Below are 22,100 nucleotides of genomic sequence, written 5' to 3'. Positions count from 1 at the left end.
ATCGCATTAAGCCTTTTCTTGATAATATTATCCACCCTACTAAATCTGCTTTCCAAAAAAATGTCATTCCTTTAAAAGAGTTAATTCCTTTCACGTTATGACATTTATGGAATATTCGAAACAGAAATTGTTTTGAAACTGTGCAACAAAATCCTTCTTTCACGATAATTCTCCTAACTAACTAATGAATATCACTATCTAACTCATCACTTAACCCATAAACACAATAAATTGCCTATGTATATCAAATGGAACCCACCCCCATCTGGAATCATTCAATTAAATACGAACGGGCAGTCAGTACAACAAAATCAATCGCGGATTTTGGTGGAGTATTCAAAGGTACCACAGGCAACTGGATAATGGGCTATGTTGGACATCACCAACTGACCAATATTATAGATATTGAAATCATGACATTACTACGTGGATTGCAGATTGCATTCACTTACAACATAAGTCTACTGGAAATTCAAATGGACGCATAAGAGGTAATAAAAATACTCCAAACTCCTGCCTTATTGTACTCACCATTGTTAAATGATTGCATATTCTTGATCCAATAATTGAGTAACCCACTAGTGAATCACACATACATGGAGTAAAATATGGTAGCGGATCCACTAGCGCATTTTGAAATGGAATTATCGGGCAGCAACATCACCTTTTTGGCAGATCCACCAAAATTCATATGGAGACAACTTATGGAAGACAAGCAGGGCAGCATGAAACTTAGAATGGTTAGCACAACAAACCCCACTATGTATGGCTCACCACAAACTTTTTGTATAATGTTGGACGTGCCTTCCACAAGCAATGCATCTAGCATTAACTCACCTCATTAGCATGTCCACAATATTACTCATAGTTTTTGTCAAAGTGTAACAAGGCACAATACTGCCGATAGAAATTCTCCTAGGACTTTTTGTACTACTATCCAAGCGCAGATGCTCCATGTAATGCATGTTTAATTAATATAGAGAAATTTTCATAAAGCACTATCTTTTATTGGTAATTGCTATATATAGATACCATTTGTTATATTACGGATTGTAGACATTTTCTGTTGTTATAAGATGTATTAGATGTATTTAAGCTATTGTATTTATGAATACAGTAGCAAATATAGGCGTGAATCATGGAAGTCCAGCTAATCAGTTGTTGTATTCGAGTGTATATTCATAGCGCGAAATATGGGATTACAGCTGGATAGATTACTGTATTCAACTATATTCACGGTGTGAAAAGGGGAATTACACTGTTTTTAAACGAAAAGTGAATCAATTAACATAATAGACTCCTAATATAACTCAACAAACTCAATTACAACACACAAACTTTGTATTTTCAGTTATAAAAAAGATTTTCAATCGAATAAATACCCAAAAACATAACAATCTTCAGAAAAATTATATAATACATCTGAATACATAAATTATATTAATTGAAAAAACATATGAATACATTCATGGCATATGGAGAGACAATGAATATAATAAAATACATACAATTCAACGGAATACATTGAAATACAATGAAAAAAAAGACGGCGAATACAATGAGATACATGGAATACAGCGAGATACATTGAATTACAATGAAAAATATGAACAGAAAATCAAGTTGCTCAGCCCTAAACTCCGTCGTCTTTGTTCAAGAACAAACCCTAAAATTCGGCCAATTATTAAGCCCAAAAAATTGGGCCGAATCTCAAACATCCATATACTCGCAATCTTTTCACACAAACAGTTATTCGAAATTCCATCTAACAATCCATAACGGCTTGCCTTAGGGTACTTCTCAAAGCCTCCCATTGTTCACTTGCTCAGTCCACTTTTATCGATCGTCGGCGGCCATCTCCGACGCCGTTTTCTTCTTCGTACGCATATCTCTGTCGCTGTATTTTCTCTTCTAAACCCGTTTGTGACTAATGGTAGGTGATGTGGGTGAGAGAAATTTTGAGATTGAGCATCATGTTTTCAGAGAATGGCGAAGAGAATGGCATGTATCAAAGTAGAGAGAGAAAGAAAATAGTGTAACTGAATAGCGTATTTAGTGGATTAGGAGTAGAAGGTAACCAAAATTAGATATTTTGCTATAAATTAAAAGGTATCTATAGAATATAATTTTTTAAAATGGTATTTATTTAAAATAAAGAAGGTGTTAACATTTGCTATAGGAGGTAAAAATTCCATTAATATAAAGTAGCCTTTTAAACACCCCCCAAAAAAAAAGTTCCTCCTCCGACTTGTTCTCTATTTTGTACGTTCTAGGACCCTAGTTTAGTCATTAGTAATACAAACAAAATCAGGCGAATCTGGCCCAAAATATCGGGGTTATGGGCCATGGGCCTTATGGCCCAATCACTTCAAACTAGTCCGTACTTCATTTCAATTTTCTTTGTTGACTAAACACTTCTTGATCTATAACAGCTACTTCCTCCTAGATTTGGCCTTGTGTATTTTAGTTCACTGCTCTGAATCACTTTGCACCTGCTTGAATACACCTAACAAATGTGTTGATTTTAAATAAAAGTTCAAATCACTGTTTCTGATATTGATTATTGCTTGAAATTTTTAATGGTAAGGGCGTGTATTAAGCAGTGCCCATTATAGGTTTAACCTTCAGGTTGATTTGTTGCCTATCCTCAAATAAAAAGGAATTAAAGCTATGCATAAGTCCTGGAAAAATGTGGTCGAAAAGGTGATAATTTATGCGACTACAGCTTTGACCCATCATTCTAAATAGGGGTGTACAAAGGAAATCGACAAACCGCACCAATCCGATAATCCGAGTCAAACCGAGAAAAAAATCCGATTATGGTTTGGTTTGATTTGGTTTGGTGTTGGAAAAAAAACGACCATAATTGGTTTGGTTTGGTTTTAACCAAAGAAAGTCAAACCGAAACCAAACCAACCCGACATTACATATATAGAAGTTTTAGATATATTTAATATATAAATATTCTTATTGTGATGTAATTTATAAATATTTCTTAAAAGATTTCATAATTTTATCTTTTAAGGTATTATTTCAAGGTTGGACTTAGAACTTTTAAATGTTCCAATAAGTTTTATAGCCATTAATATTAGTAAATTAAATAATACTAACAAAAGCCCAAACCAAAATCAAATCAATACTAATGCTAACAAAAGACATTCAATTCAATAATAGGAACGAGAATATATTGAATATCTATTTTTTGTTTTGCAATAATTGTGGATAAAAATGCATAAGCTTTCCTTAGTGTTTAGTCATGTAATTAATACTCCCTTATTAGTCTCTACTTATTTTAACATGACTTAGTACTTTTAGATTATGTTTATTTTTATTATGGCTTTTTAATTAGCAATATTTATATTATATAATTTTATTGTTTTTATTGTTGAATATTTTAGGATAATGTCATGACACATCTCATATTTTATGTTATTTTCTTGGAAAATACTTTATAGAGTTGCATCTTACTAGGATTAAAGAAATATTTTGAGCACAAGTTATATGTTTTGTTCTACGAAAATTTTACCGGAAAAAAACCGGAAAACCCCCGAATAAACTAAAAATCCGAGAAAAACCGAGATTAAAAAACCCGAATTTTATTTGTTTGGTTTGGTCTTTAGATTTAGTAACCCGACACAATTGGTTTGATTTGGTAATTATAAAATCTGAACCAACCCGACCCATGTACACCCCTAATTCTAAAGTTGATGCCAATTATTTCAACTCGTTCTTCACTTAAATCCGAGAAAACATTTTTAGTGGAAAATATTTTCCTTCGTATTAAACACAGCCGTGATGTTTTATTTCCTACATATATTAGTAATTCCACAAGATTTTATAAACCGAAAAATCCCATATATAAATCAGAGTATCATTTCTTATCTATATCAGATAATACACTAAAATAATGTACAGCCTACATGATAAAAACATTTGAGTTACAATGTGGTAAGATATTTTGTCTAGAGCTACATCTAATGTACGGTCCATATGATATACACACACATTTTAAATGTGGACTCTAACAAGTGATTGGCATGTCAATTTCATTCTGAAATTTTGCTGTGTTACCAGAAAAGAGTAAAGATTATCTCTAGTAAATGACAATATGCAAGAAATTAACTCCTCACTATGCATAATACGGTAAGTAATTATATCCCTTCAGTCTTCACATGGAAGCAAATATGCTATTACTAAATACAAAATATACACAGAATATTCCGTGAAATATTACCAATTTACTCATTGTTATTATTAAATGAAAGAGAATAATCCTGTAAGGAGAATAATTCGTTGTGGTGGTCAACAATCTCAGCAAAGATCATGAGATAAGAGTATATTTCTTTTCAAATTTCTTTGTTTATAGTCATTAGGTTCTCCAAAATTATGTGACTACTTCATTTGCTCCACTGATATGGTTGGTTTACTTAACGATTGATTTGGGGGGTTATAAAGATTATGTATGCAGAAAGTTCAAAAAAATTTAAAGAAGACAGTAGTAGTAAAAACAAAAAGATGTTAACTTTCTTAATGGAAATTCGTGGCCTGAAAATTAAGATTTGGATTCGATCTGAGCAGCCAATACTGGAGAGTGAAAGATTCACTTTTCAAAAATAAAGTACATACTAATGTAATGAGAGGAATGAATATATGTAGAGGTGTAAGAAATTATTCATTACGCTAATAACTAACATATGGAATTCGTCTTATAGTTGAATTTCACAACCAAACAAAAAAAAAAAATTATATCCCCTTTGTCTCACCAAACGACAAATATGCTGCCACGTCATAGAAGCAGTAGATGTTAAAATCACTTGACAGAAAACAGAGACGCCTTTTATCAATCCACGTTTCGTATTTGGTCCTAATCGTTATCGTGCCGCTAAATGTTAATCGGTCACGAAGAAAATGCGTAACTACATGTCACTCTAGTACTCCGTTTTTCAGTATTATAAATTAGAACCGTCGTCTTGTGTCTAGGTTGTTCAATTGGAATCTTCACTCTACCAGTAATCACTCTCTGTCTCAATCTGGTAACACTTCCCTTTCTCTCTCAGATCTCTATACATTTTTTCTTCAACTTTAGGGTTTTTTATGCTCTTCATTTCTTGATCGCACTGTGAATCCTTTCATATTTAGAGATTACTTGAAAACTACTATATAAAGGTTGATTTTTTGTTTTATTGTTGCTAATTTTTCATTAATGCTATACAAAATTGTAGCAAATAAATAAGTGTTGATTTAGCATATGAATGTTGTAAATTAAGCTTGAAAATGGTAGTTTTGCTATGCGGTGTCAGATGATATTGTTTCAAGTGAGGAAAGACAGAGATGAAAGGAGGAATTTTAAATTTTTGGGTGAAACTGGGTAAAAAGAGATAATAGTGTTGATGGAGCTGAGCAGAAGTTATTATAGTTTGTCCTTTCTTGTTTGTGATATTATCAACTTTTTGATATTTTACAAAATGAACTCAAATCCCAGTGGAGGCAAAAAAACACTAGGTCATTTCTCACGTCGGCCTAAGCCTTGATGGGCAGAGTTCTGTATTAGTGGGAGTAGCAGGTAGCCAGCCAGTGGAATAGTCCTGGTGCGCGCAAGCTGGCGGGACACTACCGTCATAACTCAAGTATCGATTAACTTGAACATATGACTTTATCGACAAAAAATTGTTCAAACGAGGGTGGGTGGGATTTCCCACTTCTAAAATTAAGGCTTTTGTGTAATGTATGGACTGTGTGATTGAGTTCTTGTATGATTTGTGTTTTTGTTATGTGTCTTGAGGTTCATTGAAGTATCTGTTATTGTCATTGAAGTAGAACATGGCGGAAGTTAGTGCACCAGCTGTCCCAAGTAATGAGTTACTGGAGTGGCCAAAGAAAGATAAGCGCAGGATCTTGCATGCCGTGTATCGCGTCGGTGACCTTGACCGTACCATCAAGTATGTGGTTCAACATAATGAGATCCTTTACAAAATGTTGATCTTGTTTTTGTGATCAGATAATAGTGGAATCTTTTTCTTCTTCTTTTGTTCTAGGTTTTACACAGAATGTTTTGGAATGAAATTGTTGAGGAAGAGAGATATCCCAGAGGAGAAATACTCCAATGCTTTTCTTGGTTTTGGCCCTGAAGAGTCTCAGTTTGTGGTGGAGTTGACATATAGTAAGTTAAAAGCTTTTGTATGTCTGCTTACTTATGGATTCTTAATTCTAGATATAGCCCCTGTCTAGTTCATAAAAGAAAAATAGGGAGGTTGGCCATCTCTATGGTCTTCACCATGTGATAAGCTTCTAAAGGCCGTGAGCTTTGAGATTTAGTCTCTCGTCTTAAAACTCCTTCCCTGAAGATCACAGGGATTGTTCTTGCTTTGTTATCTGAGTTTTCTTTCTTCTCTTTCTTGGGGAGTGTTAGAGGATAAAGTATGAGACTTAGCTTACAGTTCCTCCAATAGGGAGCCTCTTGGAGAAGGGGATGCCAGGAGAAGACTTGATTTACTGAACCAAAGGTGCATTATTTGGTTAAGGAGCATAGATTTTAAATAGTTTACTGATTATCCCACATCAATAATTGAACTGTATACTGTACCTTGAAGTGTAATTTTCAAATCTGACATAGCTAGCATTACACAGATTATGGAGTTGATAAGTACGACATTGGAACTGGCTTTGGGCATTTTGCTATTGCGACACCAGATGTAAGTGCTTTTTTTTTTTTAGCAAAATCATGTGGCACCAATCTTTTCTTCTAAATTTGCTATCTTTACTTCTTTTCTTAAGGTTTACAAACTAGTTGAGGAGATAAAGGCCAAGGGTGGTACTGTCACAAGGGAGCCTGGTCCTGTCAAGGGTGGATCTACTGTTATTGCTTTTGTCAAAGATCCTGATGGCTACCTCTTCGAAATCCTCCAGCGAGCGTCTACTCCTGAACCACTTTGCCAAGTGATGCTTCGTGTGGGTGATCTTGAGCGCTCTATCAAATTCTATGAAAAGGTGACCTTTTCTTACTTATATTTGCTCTTTATGGATATTCTCGTGTATATCCTGGATTTTCCAAATGCAAACTTATACAGAAATTTCCAGCTGAACTGTGAAGAAAAAGAGAATGCTTGCCATTTTTGTGGACATATCCATTTATCTCAATTCTAGTTTATATGATACATTAAAGGCAATACTATAAAAAAAATTTGATCCCATGGCCAAACTGTGAAATGTGAATAGCATTGGGTTATACATGTTCGGCGGATAAATCTTTACTTTTCTTTAAGCTTAAACAATGTGGGCCTAAATTGGTTGAAGATATACCCACTATGACAAATTCAGAAAGAAGATAATTGCATTGTGTTTGTATTTGTTGCTCAAGATATATAGTTCAGGTTGGGCTAAGAAGTACTCAATGTCAACATTTTGTTATAATTATGTATGTTTATCTACAAGTGTAGCGTGCAATTTGTGGTAATTTGACAGAGTTTCTCTTTGAATGTAGGCACTTGGGATGCAACTGGTGAAGAAAGTTGACAGACCAGACCAGAAGGCATGTTTGATTTTTCTCTTGCCAGCCTTGGAGCTCAGATTACATATACAGTATTCCTGACACTTATCTTTTATGCTTGTGCAGTATTCCATTGCTATGATGGGATATGCTCCAGAGCACGAGACGGTTGTACTTGAGCTGACATACAACTATGGTGTGACCGAGTACACAAAAGGAAATGCTTATGCACAGGTTGATCTACTAGTGTGCATGTTTGTTTCATAAACTTACCTAGAATTGAATCCTCATTCTAGCTCTTCTCCCCCTTTTTGATTATGTTGTTAAAGAGCAGCAATTCTTGTTGAAGGAATGATCTTTCAAATTCTTTTTGGGCTCTCCAATTGTTTGCGGGATAAGCCATGTTTTCTGGCCAAACATGAGTTTCTGAAAGCATTTTATTCTCTTGGTAGAAATTCCACCTGGAACAGTTTTTGGTATCACCATGGTCAATGGTTAACCATGAACTTCACTACAAACATCTTATAGGCTGAAAACTCATGTGATTTTGTTCCAGGTTGCAATAAGCACTGATGATGTTTACAAAAGTGCTGAGGTTGTCAACCTTGTTACCCAAGAGCTCGGAGGAAAGATAACTAGACAGCCAGGACCAATTCCTGGACTCAACACTAAGATTACTTCTTTTCTGGATCCAGATGGCTGGAAAACAGTAAGTGTCTGGTTATCATACGTGTATCATCACTGCGCTTTTGCAAGGCATCTTAATGTGATATGAGGCTCATTACTGTGTCCTTGCCTTTGATGTGTTTATGTGTAGGTGCTGGTTGATAATCAGGATTTTCTGAAGGAGCTAGAATCGTCAAAGTAACTGGTCAAGAAGATGCTTGGTTGTATTTTACTAGATATAAATAAATTGTCAGCTGTGGTAGTTATCTTCACATGCAGACTTATGCAGATGGTTTAGCACCGTAATCAACTATGTTTAAGGACTTTTCTGAGACATTCTCGTGTGTTACAATACAAATATGACATCTTTGCCTTATTATGAGTATGTTGTAGACTTCCTCCCCTCGAATTTCTCTAATGAATGAAATCATCCCATCAGCAAGTACGTATAGTTTCTGATATACCCACAGGCAGGGGCTGATGTATCGTGACTACTGCAAGAGCAGATAACTGCAACACCTTAACATTTAGCAGTGATAACAATAAATGTTACTGTATTCTGATTCAATGGGTTTTTACCTTTCCAACACATGGTAACACAATTGCAAAACCCCTTTACGTTTAGCAGCTTCCGTTCATCTTTCCGTTAGCAACTAGGTCTGTTATAACACTAGCTTCAGACCTAGAACACTGATCAGCAAAGCAAGGTGGCTGTGGTGGGATAATTTTACAGTCCTACTGGGCAGTTTGATAGAATTAAGTTTCTGAATAATTATTAGTTGAGATCAACGGAAAACTTTGAATATTGTTAAGACATAATATGGGTGTTTGATAAACATAAGGATTGAAGTTAAAAAGATGTATAAAACACAACTGCACTGGAATCTCGTATCTCGGTACATTTAGCAAGTGCATCCTTTTCCTCAGCAGAGGGGGAAGTTCCAAATAAACAATCATTTTTATTTTTTGGAACTTTGAATCACTAGGACCAACAATTTGATCATTGGACAAAAGCTATAGGTCTACCTGAGATTTGCAGACAGCTAACCTAGAAATATAGGGGGTGGGTGGGAACTGAACCAACAAATCTTTCAAAATGCATATGAAAGGAATCTGAGAGCACAGGGCGGGCACAACTATGGGAATGGTAGTTCCCACCAGATAATACACATACAACATTTTGAAGTCGGGAAACTCCTTTGCAAGTTTTTTTTTTTTTTTTAAAATCAAAAGTCCGTCATCGCGATGGAGGAGTTAGGCAGATTAAACTCCTTTTCAAGTTGAATCTTCCAATGTAACATACTTTTGGAAGGTAAGCAATTATAGAGCTGTGTCCATGGGATAGCAGCCAAGAACTCGAATGAATCTCGCAAATTCCTGTATAGAAGAAATGTTAACAAAATTTAGAAATGTGGTGTTCAGATCCTGCAAGCATGGCATACCCAAATATACAGCTGCAAAGAGAGGAAAAAAGAGTATAAAATAGAAGGAAAGACAACAACATTATGCCTCAATCTGAAGCGAGTTTGGGATTGGCTAGATGTATTCTGCATTGTCCATTATAATAAGCCCATCGTAGTTGAAAAATATATCTATTTGTACGTGTATATATCTCTGTGTGTGTGTATATGTCTGTATGCATGTATGTGTGTATCTATGTTTACACACGCATATATAAGTTTCTCTGACACAAGAAGGAACAGAAGGAGATAACCAAAGAAAAAGCACATGATGTTCTTAGTTCTGTTGCCCAAAACTCTACCCACAAGCAAGGCAAGAAAGCAACATTTTTCTTGGATTTTCAGACATAAACATAATGATATTGATTTTACTATATTAAGTGCAGTTTGAGGATCAAGTGATGAGCAGGTGGCACAAGACAGCAATTTCAACAGCAACAAGAGAACACATGTAGATGGTAATAGAGCCACCTTAGCAGCTTGTCTACTGTCTGAGGGGTCATATAAGAGACAGATGTACTGACCTGAAGATGACCAAGAGCATACTGAGCACGTGGTTCTGCCATCGATGCTTCAAAGTCAATGTAAAAGAGGTAGTCAAAGTACCTGCCATCAATTTTTAGTCACTTTCTCACACTCCACGACAAGACACGTATGCCTAGTTAAAACGTACCCTAGCCATGAGAAGAGAATGAAGCAACATGTGCAAGTATGTAATTGTAAAGGATCATCCTGGCATTTGATCCTTCAGTCAGAAAAGTTAAAAGGACCGGAGCTGTTGGATGTTACTCAATCATGCTGTGACTTAACAAACACATTTATGGTTTGGAAATGTGGGGAAGGAAAAGAGGATAATCAACGGAAGGGAGTATTACCAAATAAATATATGGTTTGAAAAGGAAGTCATGAGGAACTAGAAAAAGTCACATTCTTGGCTGCAGAAATCCTCCTTAACTTTTGCTTCTTCCATGAAAATTAAATAAGGAAGAACACAAATTCTAAACTTCCAATTCCACCCTTCTCTTCCCCGGCAAAATGAAAAGGATAAACAAATACAGCCATCTGAATGACTCCTGCGATTCCATTTTTTTTTCAAGGCACTTGAACTATTTCTTTTTCTTTCGTTTTTTGGTTTCTGGATAAGCTTCAGGCACTTGAACTGTTTATGAAGCAGTATATCTAACAATGTACCTTTAACAATTTGACCACCAGAAAATTAGAAGCAAGTACATCATGTATCAAGGAGCGCTATAGTGGCATATTAAACATATACCAGAGGCAAGGACTAAGTTTACTTGCTTGAAGATTCATCTTTCCTCCAAATTTTGCTGCTTTACGTACATGCTTCACTACTCCACAACTTGAAAAGGGGTTATGGGGCATGGAGTGGGACAAGGTCACAATAAGGAATTTATTGTGGGAGGGAGACGACTGGTCAAATGCAACCTTAAAACATCTCGGCTTTTTTTCTTCTTTCCAAAATTGCAATTGAAAAAAGATGATTTTTACGAAACCATTATTCCCTTTAGGAAGAAATTAGCAAAAGTCGTGGGTGTAAATCCAAAATCTCAAGAGAACTATTATATCAATCAATCAACTACACTCAATCCCAAACGTCGGCTATATGAACCCTTTATAACAATTCAACTCTATTCACAAATTTAATAAAAAAGGATTCATCATAGTAATCTATTTTTACACTGGCTTTTAGCCCACCGTTACCCTCCTCTATTTGGGTTTGCGATTAGCTATAGTTTGCGAAACTCATGTACTGGGTGTTCAAGCTTACATTTCTCAAAATTCTAACTGAATCGAGATAACAAATTATATTAATGGAAGCCAAGAATTATAATTGGAAGATATCCAAAGTGGGAAAGATAAATCAAACAGAGCAGACATGGCTTCAGTCAGTTACTATTCCTAGTGCTTAGCGCAATAAACAGTTTTATTACTCACTTGGCACTTCCTTTATTGGAGTCATCTACTACCCTTAATGGGCGCTTCTTTTGAGGCCGGCTCTCAATCTGTATGAATGCAACAAAAACATATCTCAGAGCCTTTAACCAGAGAAGGGAACTACAGAAGCATTTCCAAGGAAATACCTTCGTTAAATTGATCTCTCGCAGAGCAAAAACCGCTAAGGCCTTGAATAGTACTCCAGGCCCTTCTTCCAGAGTGAAGACAATGCTAGTCTAGATGTTGGGGAATGTAAAAGGGAATATCAATTATTTGCATAAACTAATAAGTTGGATGAATAAGAAATATGATATTACCTTATATGGCCTATCAGTTCCTGGAATTATGGGCTCCCTTGCTAGTATCAGAAATCTAGTGATATTATCTTGATCATCCTGGTTAATGGGCCATTCAAATAAACTCATATTACTGAAGTTTTACAGCAGACTACAGCAAATATATCTGACATGTAGCTTTGCAGTTTTTAGCTGCATCTGCTTAGTCAAGAGGGTAGAATAATTTGCATGTAATTGTGATAAAGATGCTAAAAACAGACAAAAGATTTAAACAATTAAACATCTTCTACTGTCGAGAACGAGTAGGCCACGGACTGCCTTGATAACTATGTTCTTATATACAGGCATATAAATGTTGTTGAACCCATACAGGTGTATGTATCCGACACTGGTGCGGATCTAGAGACCTGATTCGTCATCACATGAATATTAGGATTCGGAGGTGCTTGTCGGCACATTTTTTTGTTGAAAAATTACTACTTAATATTGTCAGTCAACTGATGTAATTTGACTCGACTTCTATTTAATTAAGTTAAATGACCAATGATTATTGTGTAATTATGACTTGACTTTCTATTTTTAATTAATTATCCAGAGTTTACTAGTTACTATTCAACTTCATCGACTGGTGCTGGGATATGACTTGAATATTTGGAGAAATCGACATGGGTGTGGTGGTTCATAGAGCAAGAGATGAAGCTCAAATGTTTCAAATACAGCCACGAGGTTTGAACTCAAACCTAGAAGCATTACTATCTGCAACAAAAATGCGTATATTGATGCTGAGCGTTGACAAGGAAGAATTATCCTTGAATAACCTCGCCACACCCCAAAACACCATCTTTGTAGTTTAACTATTTTGATGCTGGCCATTTACCATACTCCTAATTTATCTGGAGTTGTGCCCAAACACCAATGGAGATGAAATGTTTTAGCAGACAAGGTTCACAACCAGAACTCCCTCTGAACGTTCATTCCTTCTTTTCCCAGATTACCAAAATGAAACAGATGCATCCTCATTTTGATGTGCATGCAAACTTCTTATAGGAAATGTATTTCTTGCTCGTTACATGATCTGTTTCTTCTCTAATCAATTCGGTCCATATTGCTAGCTTTTACTCCTTAAGTTTCATATGGTTCCATGTGAAGATAGAGACAAGAATTGAAGGGCTAATAAGAAGTGTTCAAACTATATCTTCTGTAAACAACATTATTTACAATACTTCTTAGAGAGTAGCTCGTTGCACGAAGCATCCCGCGTTCACGCAGGGTCCGGGAAGGGCCGCACCCAATGGGATGTGATGTAGGCAGCCTACCCTGATGCAAGCATGAGTGGCTGATTCCACAGCTCGAACCCATGACCTATAGGTCAGACGGAGACAACTTTACCGTTGCTCCAAGGCTCCCCTTCATAGGGATAACTACAGTGAGGAAAAAAGAAAGATCAATTACGAGCAATATCCTGTCTCACACTTTTAGAGTAACGTATAACTTTACCAAAATGAACCACTTAGCAAGTAGGTTTACATCATTTAACAAAGGAAATAACTTCCTCTGACCCTTCTGGCAATTTGAGATAAAAGATGAAAGGGAAATATCAATCCCCATGGCGGATTCCACACATAAATCAAGCAAAAAGATGGGTGCAATTAACAAGAACTATAAATAAAAAAACTTGTAAAATTTTCAGTCTTCTTTTTCTGTAGGAAACCTCTAAACCCTCCAGGAATTGGTGATTCATGAACCAGGAAAACATCCCATGCTCCAGTAAATCTAAACCCTTAAGTCTTAACATTCTGGAGTTGTGTCACATCATTGAAGGTCAGCCAAAATCCTCAAGAGAGTTATTGGTCGATATGCAGTCTAAGCAGATGCTATTATTTTATGGACATATAAACACACTGGATATTCATATATTCAAGTCATGAGGTGCCCACACCGGCAGCGAATGTGGCTCAAGACCTAAATTACTAAAAAGAATATCAAATGCAATTTCAAAAGACACAAAGATGACATGCAGTAAAGAGTAAATACAGAAGGAAAACCTCAGAAATGCAAAATCCTTACCTGAATTCTTTCTGCAAGAATGCTGAGCCCATAAATCTCTGCAGCTCGAGCACTTGCAACTGCTCCAGTATCTCTCGTCCCTTCAGATGCCACAATCTGTCCAGGTGTCAAATAATGTGGAAACACAAACCGCAGAGAATGAGTGAGAATTGAAGGTGTACCTGAGCAGCACTGGCAGTATCATCACCATTGACCCTTGTAACACCTAAATTATTTAACATAATGTTGCATTGTTCAAGTGCCTGAAAGCAATTACTGGTTGTATTAACATTTACTAAATAAAAATGGAAGCAGACATTCAATGTGCGAAACTAAAGGAAGTTGCTGTTTTCTTATATAAAAAAAAAGAACTTGGGTCTAACTTAACCCCAAAAGCTAATCCAATATTTCTATATCTTCCCACAATTAACGAGGAGAAAAAAGAGATTCTTCTGAATATAAATGAAACAATTACCTGAGGGTGGCTCACGACGCGCTTTAGTTCCTCTTTCCTGACTCCTGGCAACCCCAAAAGGCAGTGGTTAACAACCAACTGCACTTCTCCCACAATATGCAGCCTATGGCGAAGGAGTAGATCGTAGTTACGGTGGATACTCCCACCAACTGAATTTTCAATTGGGAGTACCGCTTTGTCAACTAACCACAACTCAACTGCCTGAGAAATGAGAACTATTACTTTAAAGACAAACTGCAGGATCAAAATCACTTTGGTTGAATAACACAAATACCTTAAATGCAGCCTCAAACTGGTCACATGGGACAGTTTCACATTTCGGGTATGCTTTAAGTGCAGCTGCCTCACTATATGCACCTGGAATTCCCTACATTACACAAAGAGGATTAATTTATGAGAAATATCACTTAAGAATAAAATTAAAAAGTTAAGAGAATGGAGGCTTGCTGTCTACCTGATAGGCAACTCGCACCTTTGAACCATCACCCTGACCACAAGAAGGACCAGTGGCAGATAAGGGTTCTGAAATGAAAAAAAAAAATTGTGTCATTATTTAGACAAAAACGGAAGGAACTGAATAATCCCGTGAACACAAGAACTGAATTTAATAAAAAATTATTGCGTCGGAATTAGTATCCAAATGATTTTTTACATTTTCATCCATGATAAAGTGTACGTTGGATGTTCATTAGAGTAGAACCTTATAAAACGCATTAACCCATTATTGAAAGAGGTTATTGCCTGCATTTCAGTTGTAGCTACCATGATAATATGGAATAAATGAAATCTGAAAAGCCAACTATGGGAATGCACACACCGTCTACATCATGGTGAATGAATATGTACTACCAAACATTTTTTTTCTTGTTCACTGTCAACAGAGGCAACAAATTGAAGTCATACATTTGAGAAGAAATGTCAAATGCATGGTACAGGAACAAAACACAATAAGGACCCAAAAATGACACTAAGGTAACATGCTCTTTGACATAATAGGATCTGATAAGACAATGACATGGACTGAGAAAAGGTTCCAACTTTATGCAAAGATCAATCTTTTTCATCCAATTCTAAACACCTCATTTTTTTACCATTCTAAAAGAACCCCCCAAGTCTATTCTCATTCTATGACAATCCCACCAACTGCAGAACCCAAAAAAGTAATACTCCCCTCTAAAAAGACTTCATTTTTATTCTGAATTTGTCTCAAATCACTAAAGGCAAGAAATTCTGAATCACACAATACTAAATTACCCAACATTAAAATAATGAAAAAACTAACTTGGTAAAGATTGTAAATCCTTGTGAAATCTTTTGGAGTGAGTGATCTGTGTGTCTTCAGCAGCAGCAGGAGAAGTTAATGGCTCCTCATCTTCCACAGGAGTGATAGCTCTCTCACTCAACAAAACCAAACATTCCCATTTCCTAAAGGGCCTGAAATTCAAGAAATTTGACCCAGAAAGCCTAGACCCATAATCTGGAAAACCCAATTTCAAAGATTTAGGATAAGTACAACAATGCTGCTGATTGGTACAACAGGCCCAAATTGGCACAGTTTTCAAAGCCATGATGTTTCAGTGTAGTACCACTCCCAATGTGGTGAAAAATGAGCATACAAATTCAGACACATCAGACTAATGTGACACAAAGATAAGACACTGTCCTATGTTGTCTTATTTAGTTTCTTTATGAAATTTGTCTCAGTTAAGAATGGTCAAAATGAATACTAATTCTTGGGAAACTGAGGAGAAAAAAATGTAGAAATGGTGGAGAGGTAGGTAAGAAGAATGTTGGCTACACGTTTCCAATGGTTGTAACAGAGTCTTGAAAAGGAGACGGCCTACATTGGAAAACCAGTTGAATGAAAAAACCTCTGCATTTACGCAGTCCTAAGATTAAAAGGAGCTCATATTTAATACATTGGTCAAAAACTTCTATACTAGTATCAGATTTCTTATAAATCAAATTAAGATAATTTGTTTCATAGTAAGGTACTTATTATTTAAAACAGTTTATACTATATGGATACTGATAAGATATATTTTTGTTCACACTTTATCAATTGGTTGATTATGAAAATATTCTACCACTAGAGCAACCTTTTGCCAGCGTCTGAGGTTTTCAATTTTAGTATGTATTTATTTACCAACATTTCTTAATTTAAAGCCATGTGGGGAACAAATAAAAGAAATGCAGAAAATACCAATAACAAACAAGATCAGTTGAATGCTACTCTTGCGTTAGAACACATTCAATCCATAATTTTCTTATTTTAAACTGCTGCCGTTAGGGTGTTAAATGGGCGGGTGGGTTAATTTCGGGCCGATCAAAACGGGTTAAGTCAATGATTGGACATGTCAAATGACCCGCCTAAAAGTTACTTGGGCTAAGATAAATTGGGTCAAGATGAGCTAAAATTTGGATCATAGCCCAACTCGCCAATTCTTATCCCGCTTTACTTAATTTGTGTTGTTTTCTTATGAATTGTATAATAATTACTAAATAAGATTTTTTTTCTTTTGTTATGGTCATATATTACATATCAAACAAAAAAAATTATTTCTAAGATATTTTGGTAAAATTACTTATGGATCAATTTGGGCAAAAAATTAGCCCAACTTTAAATGTGTTAAGATGGATTGGGTCAAGATAGGATGAGGTCAATAAATGGACGGGTCAATGATCAGCCCAACCTTGGGCGGGTTGGGGTAAAAATAGCATGTGCTAGCTAGTTTTTTTACTGGTCATCCAAAAATAGTCAGCGTTTGCAAAGTCATTGAAAAATAACCACTATTTTGTTGCAACACGAAAAGTTCCAGCATAATATAGTGGAGATCGGTGCACCTGTGTATGAACTTCCAGCATAATATGCTGGAACTCCAACACGCGGAAAGTTTCAGTATATTATGCTGGACCGGTATATTATACTGGAATTCCAGTATAATATACTGGAACTCCAGTATATTAGTTCCAATATATTATGCTGGAACTCCAGTATATTATACTGGAGTATTTTTCCGGATTTTGAACAGTATTTTCGTTCGTATTTATCTTTACATGAAAAGTGGCTAAATTTTAATTACTTTTGAAACGCTGGTTATTTTTGAATGACTACTTGTAAATCTGGCTATTTTTGAATTTCTTCCTGGGCGGGTTATTTGGGGTGGGGCCAAATTTGACCGCCCTAGCTACTACTATTTATTGTGTAAAAAAAAATTAGTTATTTGGTTGGTGCTTTTATTTTGGAAATTTGGTGGAGGTTGGAAGATGACGCTTAGCCAAATTCACCTATGTGGTTGTAACTTGTGACAATTCCACTAACTTCTGGTATTTGACTAGCTATTTTTTATGTTACGAAATTTAAATGCACTTCATGTATTTATCCCTTTTGCATTTACTCATCTTAAAATAATTTTCAGAAGTTTGTTATGAAGGCATAATTATCATTTAAAGGAAAAAACTTCGGATCCTAACAAAAAAATGACTTACTTTAGTACTATCTACTGCATATTTTTTAGTTTGGGATACTTTTAATGAAATAAAAACAATATTTGTTCAGATTTTCCTTTTTTTCTCTTGTATCGAAGAAAAGAAAATTTAAATTAAAAAAAATAAAAGGTAAAGAGAGGGTGAAACTTGAGAGGGAGCTCCCAACTAGTTATACATATATATGTAATATATCAAAGAAAAGAAAATTTAAATAAAAAAAAAAAGGCAAAGACAGGGTGAAACTTGAGAGGTAGCTCCCAACTATATATATATCATTTCCTCTTATCAGACCATTCCATTTTTATTTCTCTACTTGAGCCTCTCCAGAAAAAAGAAAAGAGAAAAAGAGTGACAGTGTACAAAACATGTCGGGAGAAATTCAAAAATAGCTAGATTTTCAATTGGTCATTCAAAAATAGTCCAGTTTCAAAAGTAATCGATATTTAGTCACTTTTCATGTAAAGATGAATCTGAGCGAAAACATTGTTCAAAACCCAAAAAATATGTCAGTATATTATGCTGGAGTTCCAGCATAAGTATACTAGAACTCCAACATAATATCTGGAGTTCCAGCAAGTATATCTGTCCAGCATAATATATTGGAGTTTGGAGCACCGGTGCTCCAGTCTCCAGTATATTATACTGGAGCCAACAAAGTATTCCGGTCCAGCATAATATGCTGGAGTTCATACACAGGTGCACCGAACTCCAGTATATTATTCTGGACCGGTCTCTGTTGCAATAAAATAGTAGCTATTTTTATTAACTTGGTAAACACTGACTATTTTTGAATGATCAGTCCGAAAACTGATTAGACCGTGCTATTTTAACTTCTTTACTCTCACATACCAATATGTGCGGACCTATATTAGTCCAAGAAGATTCAGTTGAATTCCTATAACGGAGAAGTGCTTTATTACATTAAAAAGTTGCTTTTTATTAAAAAAAAATAAAAGTATGTAGAATTGAATTTTCTTGCCACAAATAATATCTCCATAATAATATAGTTTAAAAATATGTGTAAGATCTTTTGTTTGAGCTCTAGTAGCCCCTCTCTGCTATTCCTTTTAATCATTTTAATGTGAAATTCTTATTTAAAAAAAAGACCTGTACTGGACCCATATATTGTTGAAAGAATTACAAGAAAATACACATGACTTCACACTATAATAAAAAATGGCCAATATTTTTAAGTTTTACCCCACCTAACTCACATTATACATATTTTAAAAGCACTAGCAAATTCAAAATTTGTATTCTTACAATCATTGCTTCTAAAAGCTATGGAGTTAAATATGTGTTCTCACAACCATTGTTTTCACTCTCTCTTCTCACATCTTCTGCATATGCTTCAAGGGGCCGTGTATTTTCTGCTCTCCTCTTGTGCCACCTGCTTGCAATGTAAGAAAATTAAAGAGTAGAAGTCCATCATTGAAGATCATTCAAAGCTTTGTTTTTGAAAATGAGTTTTTTTGAATTTGCTAGTTGTTTGGATTGGGTGTTGTTCCAATTGATTGAAAATATCAAAAAGAGTTCATTTGAAGTGATTTGGAGTAGATTTGAGCAAGATTTGAGTTAAATTTCATAAAAGACGCAAGGAGGAAGACGAAGTCAGTTTTTTATATAATTATGTATAATTTTGTATAATAGTGTATATGAGTGTAGAAACACACCTTATACACTATTATACACTGTTATACACTTTTATATAAGCGTTTGTAGACGAACTTCTTCTACAATTTTCAGTTGCAATTCTTGTTCAAAACCAGTGCAAATCTCCATTAAATGACTTCAAATTTTATATACAATCTCCTTATACTATTTCTAACAAGTCTAAATAATATCCCACTCTAAATTTCTCACAAAATCAAATTCGAAATTTAAACCCACACATTTATGTTTGTTAAAAATCTAATTTTCACCACCCAAATGAATTTGGTTTGTTGAATTAATATTTGAGTCACAGTTACTGATTCGAAAATTAATTTAAAAGCTTGAAGAATCTTTTTTTTAAATAGATAGTAATTTTGAAAACCTATTGGAGTTAGATGTTGAATCTTAGTCTATTATATTATTTTTGGGCTAGATGGTTGTAAATTGAAATGTGGGTTATAAAATTGAAAAGTATGAAGCCCAATTGTTCTAATGTAAAATTTTCCCTATATTGTTTAGAAAACACTTATAAATTACTTTATTCGTCTCAATTTTTGTGACAATTTCTGGATTTTGGGAGTCAAATAAATTATTTTTTTAACACAATTTTTTCATATGCCTTTTAAATATTTTAAATTATTATTGATTATTGCAACATATAGTACTTTTGACATAGTTTTCAAATATTTTAATTTTATTTCTAAAATTTAAGGATTCTATATCCTAATACACGATCAAAATTAAAAATTCGAATTTCGAAAATGGAAAATTATTGTATAAATTGAGATAAATAAAGTAAATAGTACTAGCAACCAAAAAAAAAAAAAACAAGCACTCACAACCCCTTAGGATTGTACTCAGTTGATGGTCCAAAGGGGACCATAACAATATAGGTAATTGGGCACTTCTATTCAATGGTAGTACACTAGCTAGTACAGTACCTAGTTCCAATTCAAAAATTAGATTTTTACCTAGCTATACTACATTAGAAACCTAGTTACCTATGTTCTCTATGCTTTGCAGTTTTTAACAAGTATTTAAGTTTTTCTTATATCTTGTACACATTGCTTTTTAAAAGGCTCTCACTCCATTATTAGTACCTTCAATTAAGGGATTCAATTACATCATTTCCTCTCTTGTTTTCCTTTCTCCTCTTCTCTCTCCTTTTAAAAAAAATCAAAATCCCTTAATCTACGTCCAGAATCTCCATCTTCTCTCTTCACCATTGCCTACAGCTTTATATTATTAAAAAATATTCAAGAATTATATGATAACTGTATTATAATTGTAGTTGAATTGTACCAGATACATCAATGCCTAAAACATAAATGTATCATACTTGCATCTCAATTGTATCTAACTTGTATCTGGTATACTAATACCCAAAATAATACCTGATACAATACTAATAAATTAATATACAATAATCATATTTGTGATACAAATTGTAAAATTCGTCACGAATTCACAACTGCTCATAACAATATACAATGAATATACAATTATCATACATTTGTAATACAATTCCTACAATAATTATGATACATATACAATTATAATACAATCGCGATACATTTCTGAAAAATTATGATACAACTATGATCTTCATTTTTCTCAAGTTTTAATCATAACTCTACACTAAAAATTTAATATAATAGTATTATAATTGTATTAGTATTGTATCTACAACTTACCCACAACTTGATTGTAGAGAAAATTTTGAATTTCTTCTGTATTGAGATTTTGGATGTTGAAAGAGAGAAATCGGATATCAAATGCTTTGGAAGAAAAAAGAATCTGTAATTTTGGGGGGATAACAATGGATGATTGAAAGGGAGAAATCGGATATCAAAACCTTTGGAAGAGGAGTGAGTAAGCGAGATTTTTGGGTTAGAAAGATTTTGGGCATCAGTTGGTAAGAGAGAATTCTTACGGTGGGTAAGTACAAATTTGGGTAATTGTTAAAGAAAGAGAGAAAATGTTTTGTAATCCTTTGGAATCTTAAATGCAGGGGATTATGTGTAACTGATATGATATATTTAAGGTATGTTGCATTTCCTCTGTTTTATGATTTTATATAAAATTAGTAAATATAGGTATATAAAGTAATTAACAAGGAACCTAAATAAAGATAGTAAATAGGTTTCTATTATAGTATAGCTAGGTAAAACTTCAGAGAAGTTTGTTGAATGCATGCAGTATTGCCTTTAGGAGTTGTTTGGTAGTAGGTATAAGAATAGTGCTGAATAAAGTATATTAGTAATACTGATATCAATGATGCTGAAATTAGTTATGCTGAGATTATTTCTTATCAACTGTTTGGTTTAGTATATATATTAAAGCATTGCATAATTTCATAAAAAATTAGTTGTTTACAAAAATATTCTCCACATTCTTTAGCTTTGTACACTTTGAGAGATTTAAGGGACAATTATTTATTTAACCATATTTATGCAAGTATTAAAAACCCTTGCATTGTTAATATCATGGTTTACTATGTATTAGTTATATATAGGATAATACCAAATAGAATGTATAACTAATACAAGTATTAGGGGTCGTTTGGTAAGATG

General features: G+C 34.4%; 2 protein-coding genes across 4 annotated transcripts; one reads left to right on the top strand and one right to left on the bottom strand.

The window, feature by feature from the left end:
- The first annotated feature begins 4,677 nt into the window (after positions 1-4,677).
- LOC107767887 (lactoylglutathione lyase GLX1-like) lies at positions 4,678-8,528 on the top strand. Of its 3 annotated transcripts, none has more exons than XM_016586995.2 (9): positions 4,678-5,033; positions 5,818-5,939; positions 6,036-6,160; positions 6,628-6,692; positions 6,775-6,987; positions 7,481-7,528; positions 7,613-7,720; positions 8,043-8,195; positions 8,304-8,528. In XM_016586995.2, the coding sequence occupies exons 2-9, from the start codon at positions 5,821-5,823 to the stop codon at positions 8,352-8,354; spliced, it is 882 nt and encodes a 293-aa protein (XP_016442481.1). In that variant the 5' UTR covers positions 4,678-5,033; positions 5,818-5,820; the 3' UTR covers positions 8,355-8,528. The 3 variants fall into 3 exon arrangements, with proteins under 3 accessions (XP_016442481.1, XP_016442482.1, XP_075106471.1); XM_016586996.2 differs by having other exon boundaries at positions 4,893-5,033; positions 5,815-5,939; XM_075250370.1 differs by lacking the exon at positions 4,678-5,033 and adding an exon at positions 5,146-5,166.
- A 427-nt stretch (positions 8,529-8,955) lies between these two features.
- LOC107767889 (arogenate dehydratase/prephenate dehydratase 1, chloroplastic) lies at positions 8,956-16,293 on the bottom strand. Its single transcript, XM_016586997.2, has 11 exons — positions 15,668-16,293; positions 14,840-14,907; positions 14,660-14,752; positions 14,386-14,586; positions 14,093-14,173; positions 13,932-14,027; positions 11,886-11,963; positions 11,715-11,804; positions 11,569-11,636; positions 10,137-10,218; positions 8,956-9,529 (listed from the first exon to the last, which is right to left on the bottom strand). Exons 1-11 carry the CDS (start codon positions 15,951-15,953, stop codon positions 9,473-9,475), a joined length of 1,200 nt encoding a protein of 399 aa, XP_016442483.1. The 5' UTR covers positions 15,954-16,293; the 3' UTR covers positions 8,956-9,472.
- Between the last annotated feature and the right edge of the window lie 5,807 nt (positions 16,294-22,100).

The sequence above is a fragment of the Nicotiana tabacum genome, chromosome 3 (assembly GCF_000715075.1).
Source record: "Nicotiana tabacum cultivar K326 chromosome 3, ASM71507v2, whole genome shotgun sequence".
Classification (NCBI taxonomy): Eukaryota; Viridiplantae; Streptophyta; class Magnoliopsida; order Solanales; family Solanaceae; genus Nicotiana; species Nicotiana tabacum.
The sequence above is the reverse complement of the archived record's forward strand: the minus strand, read 5'-3'. Positions and strand labels throughout refer to the sequence as shown.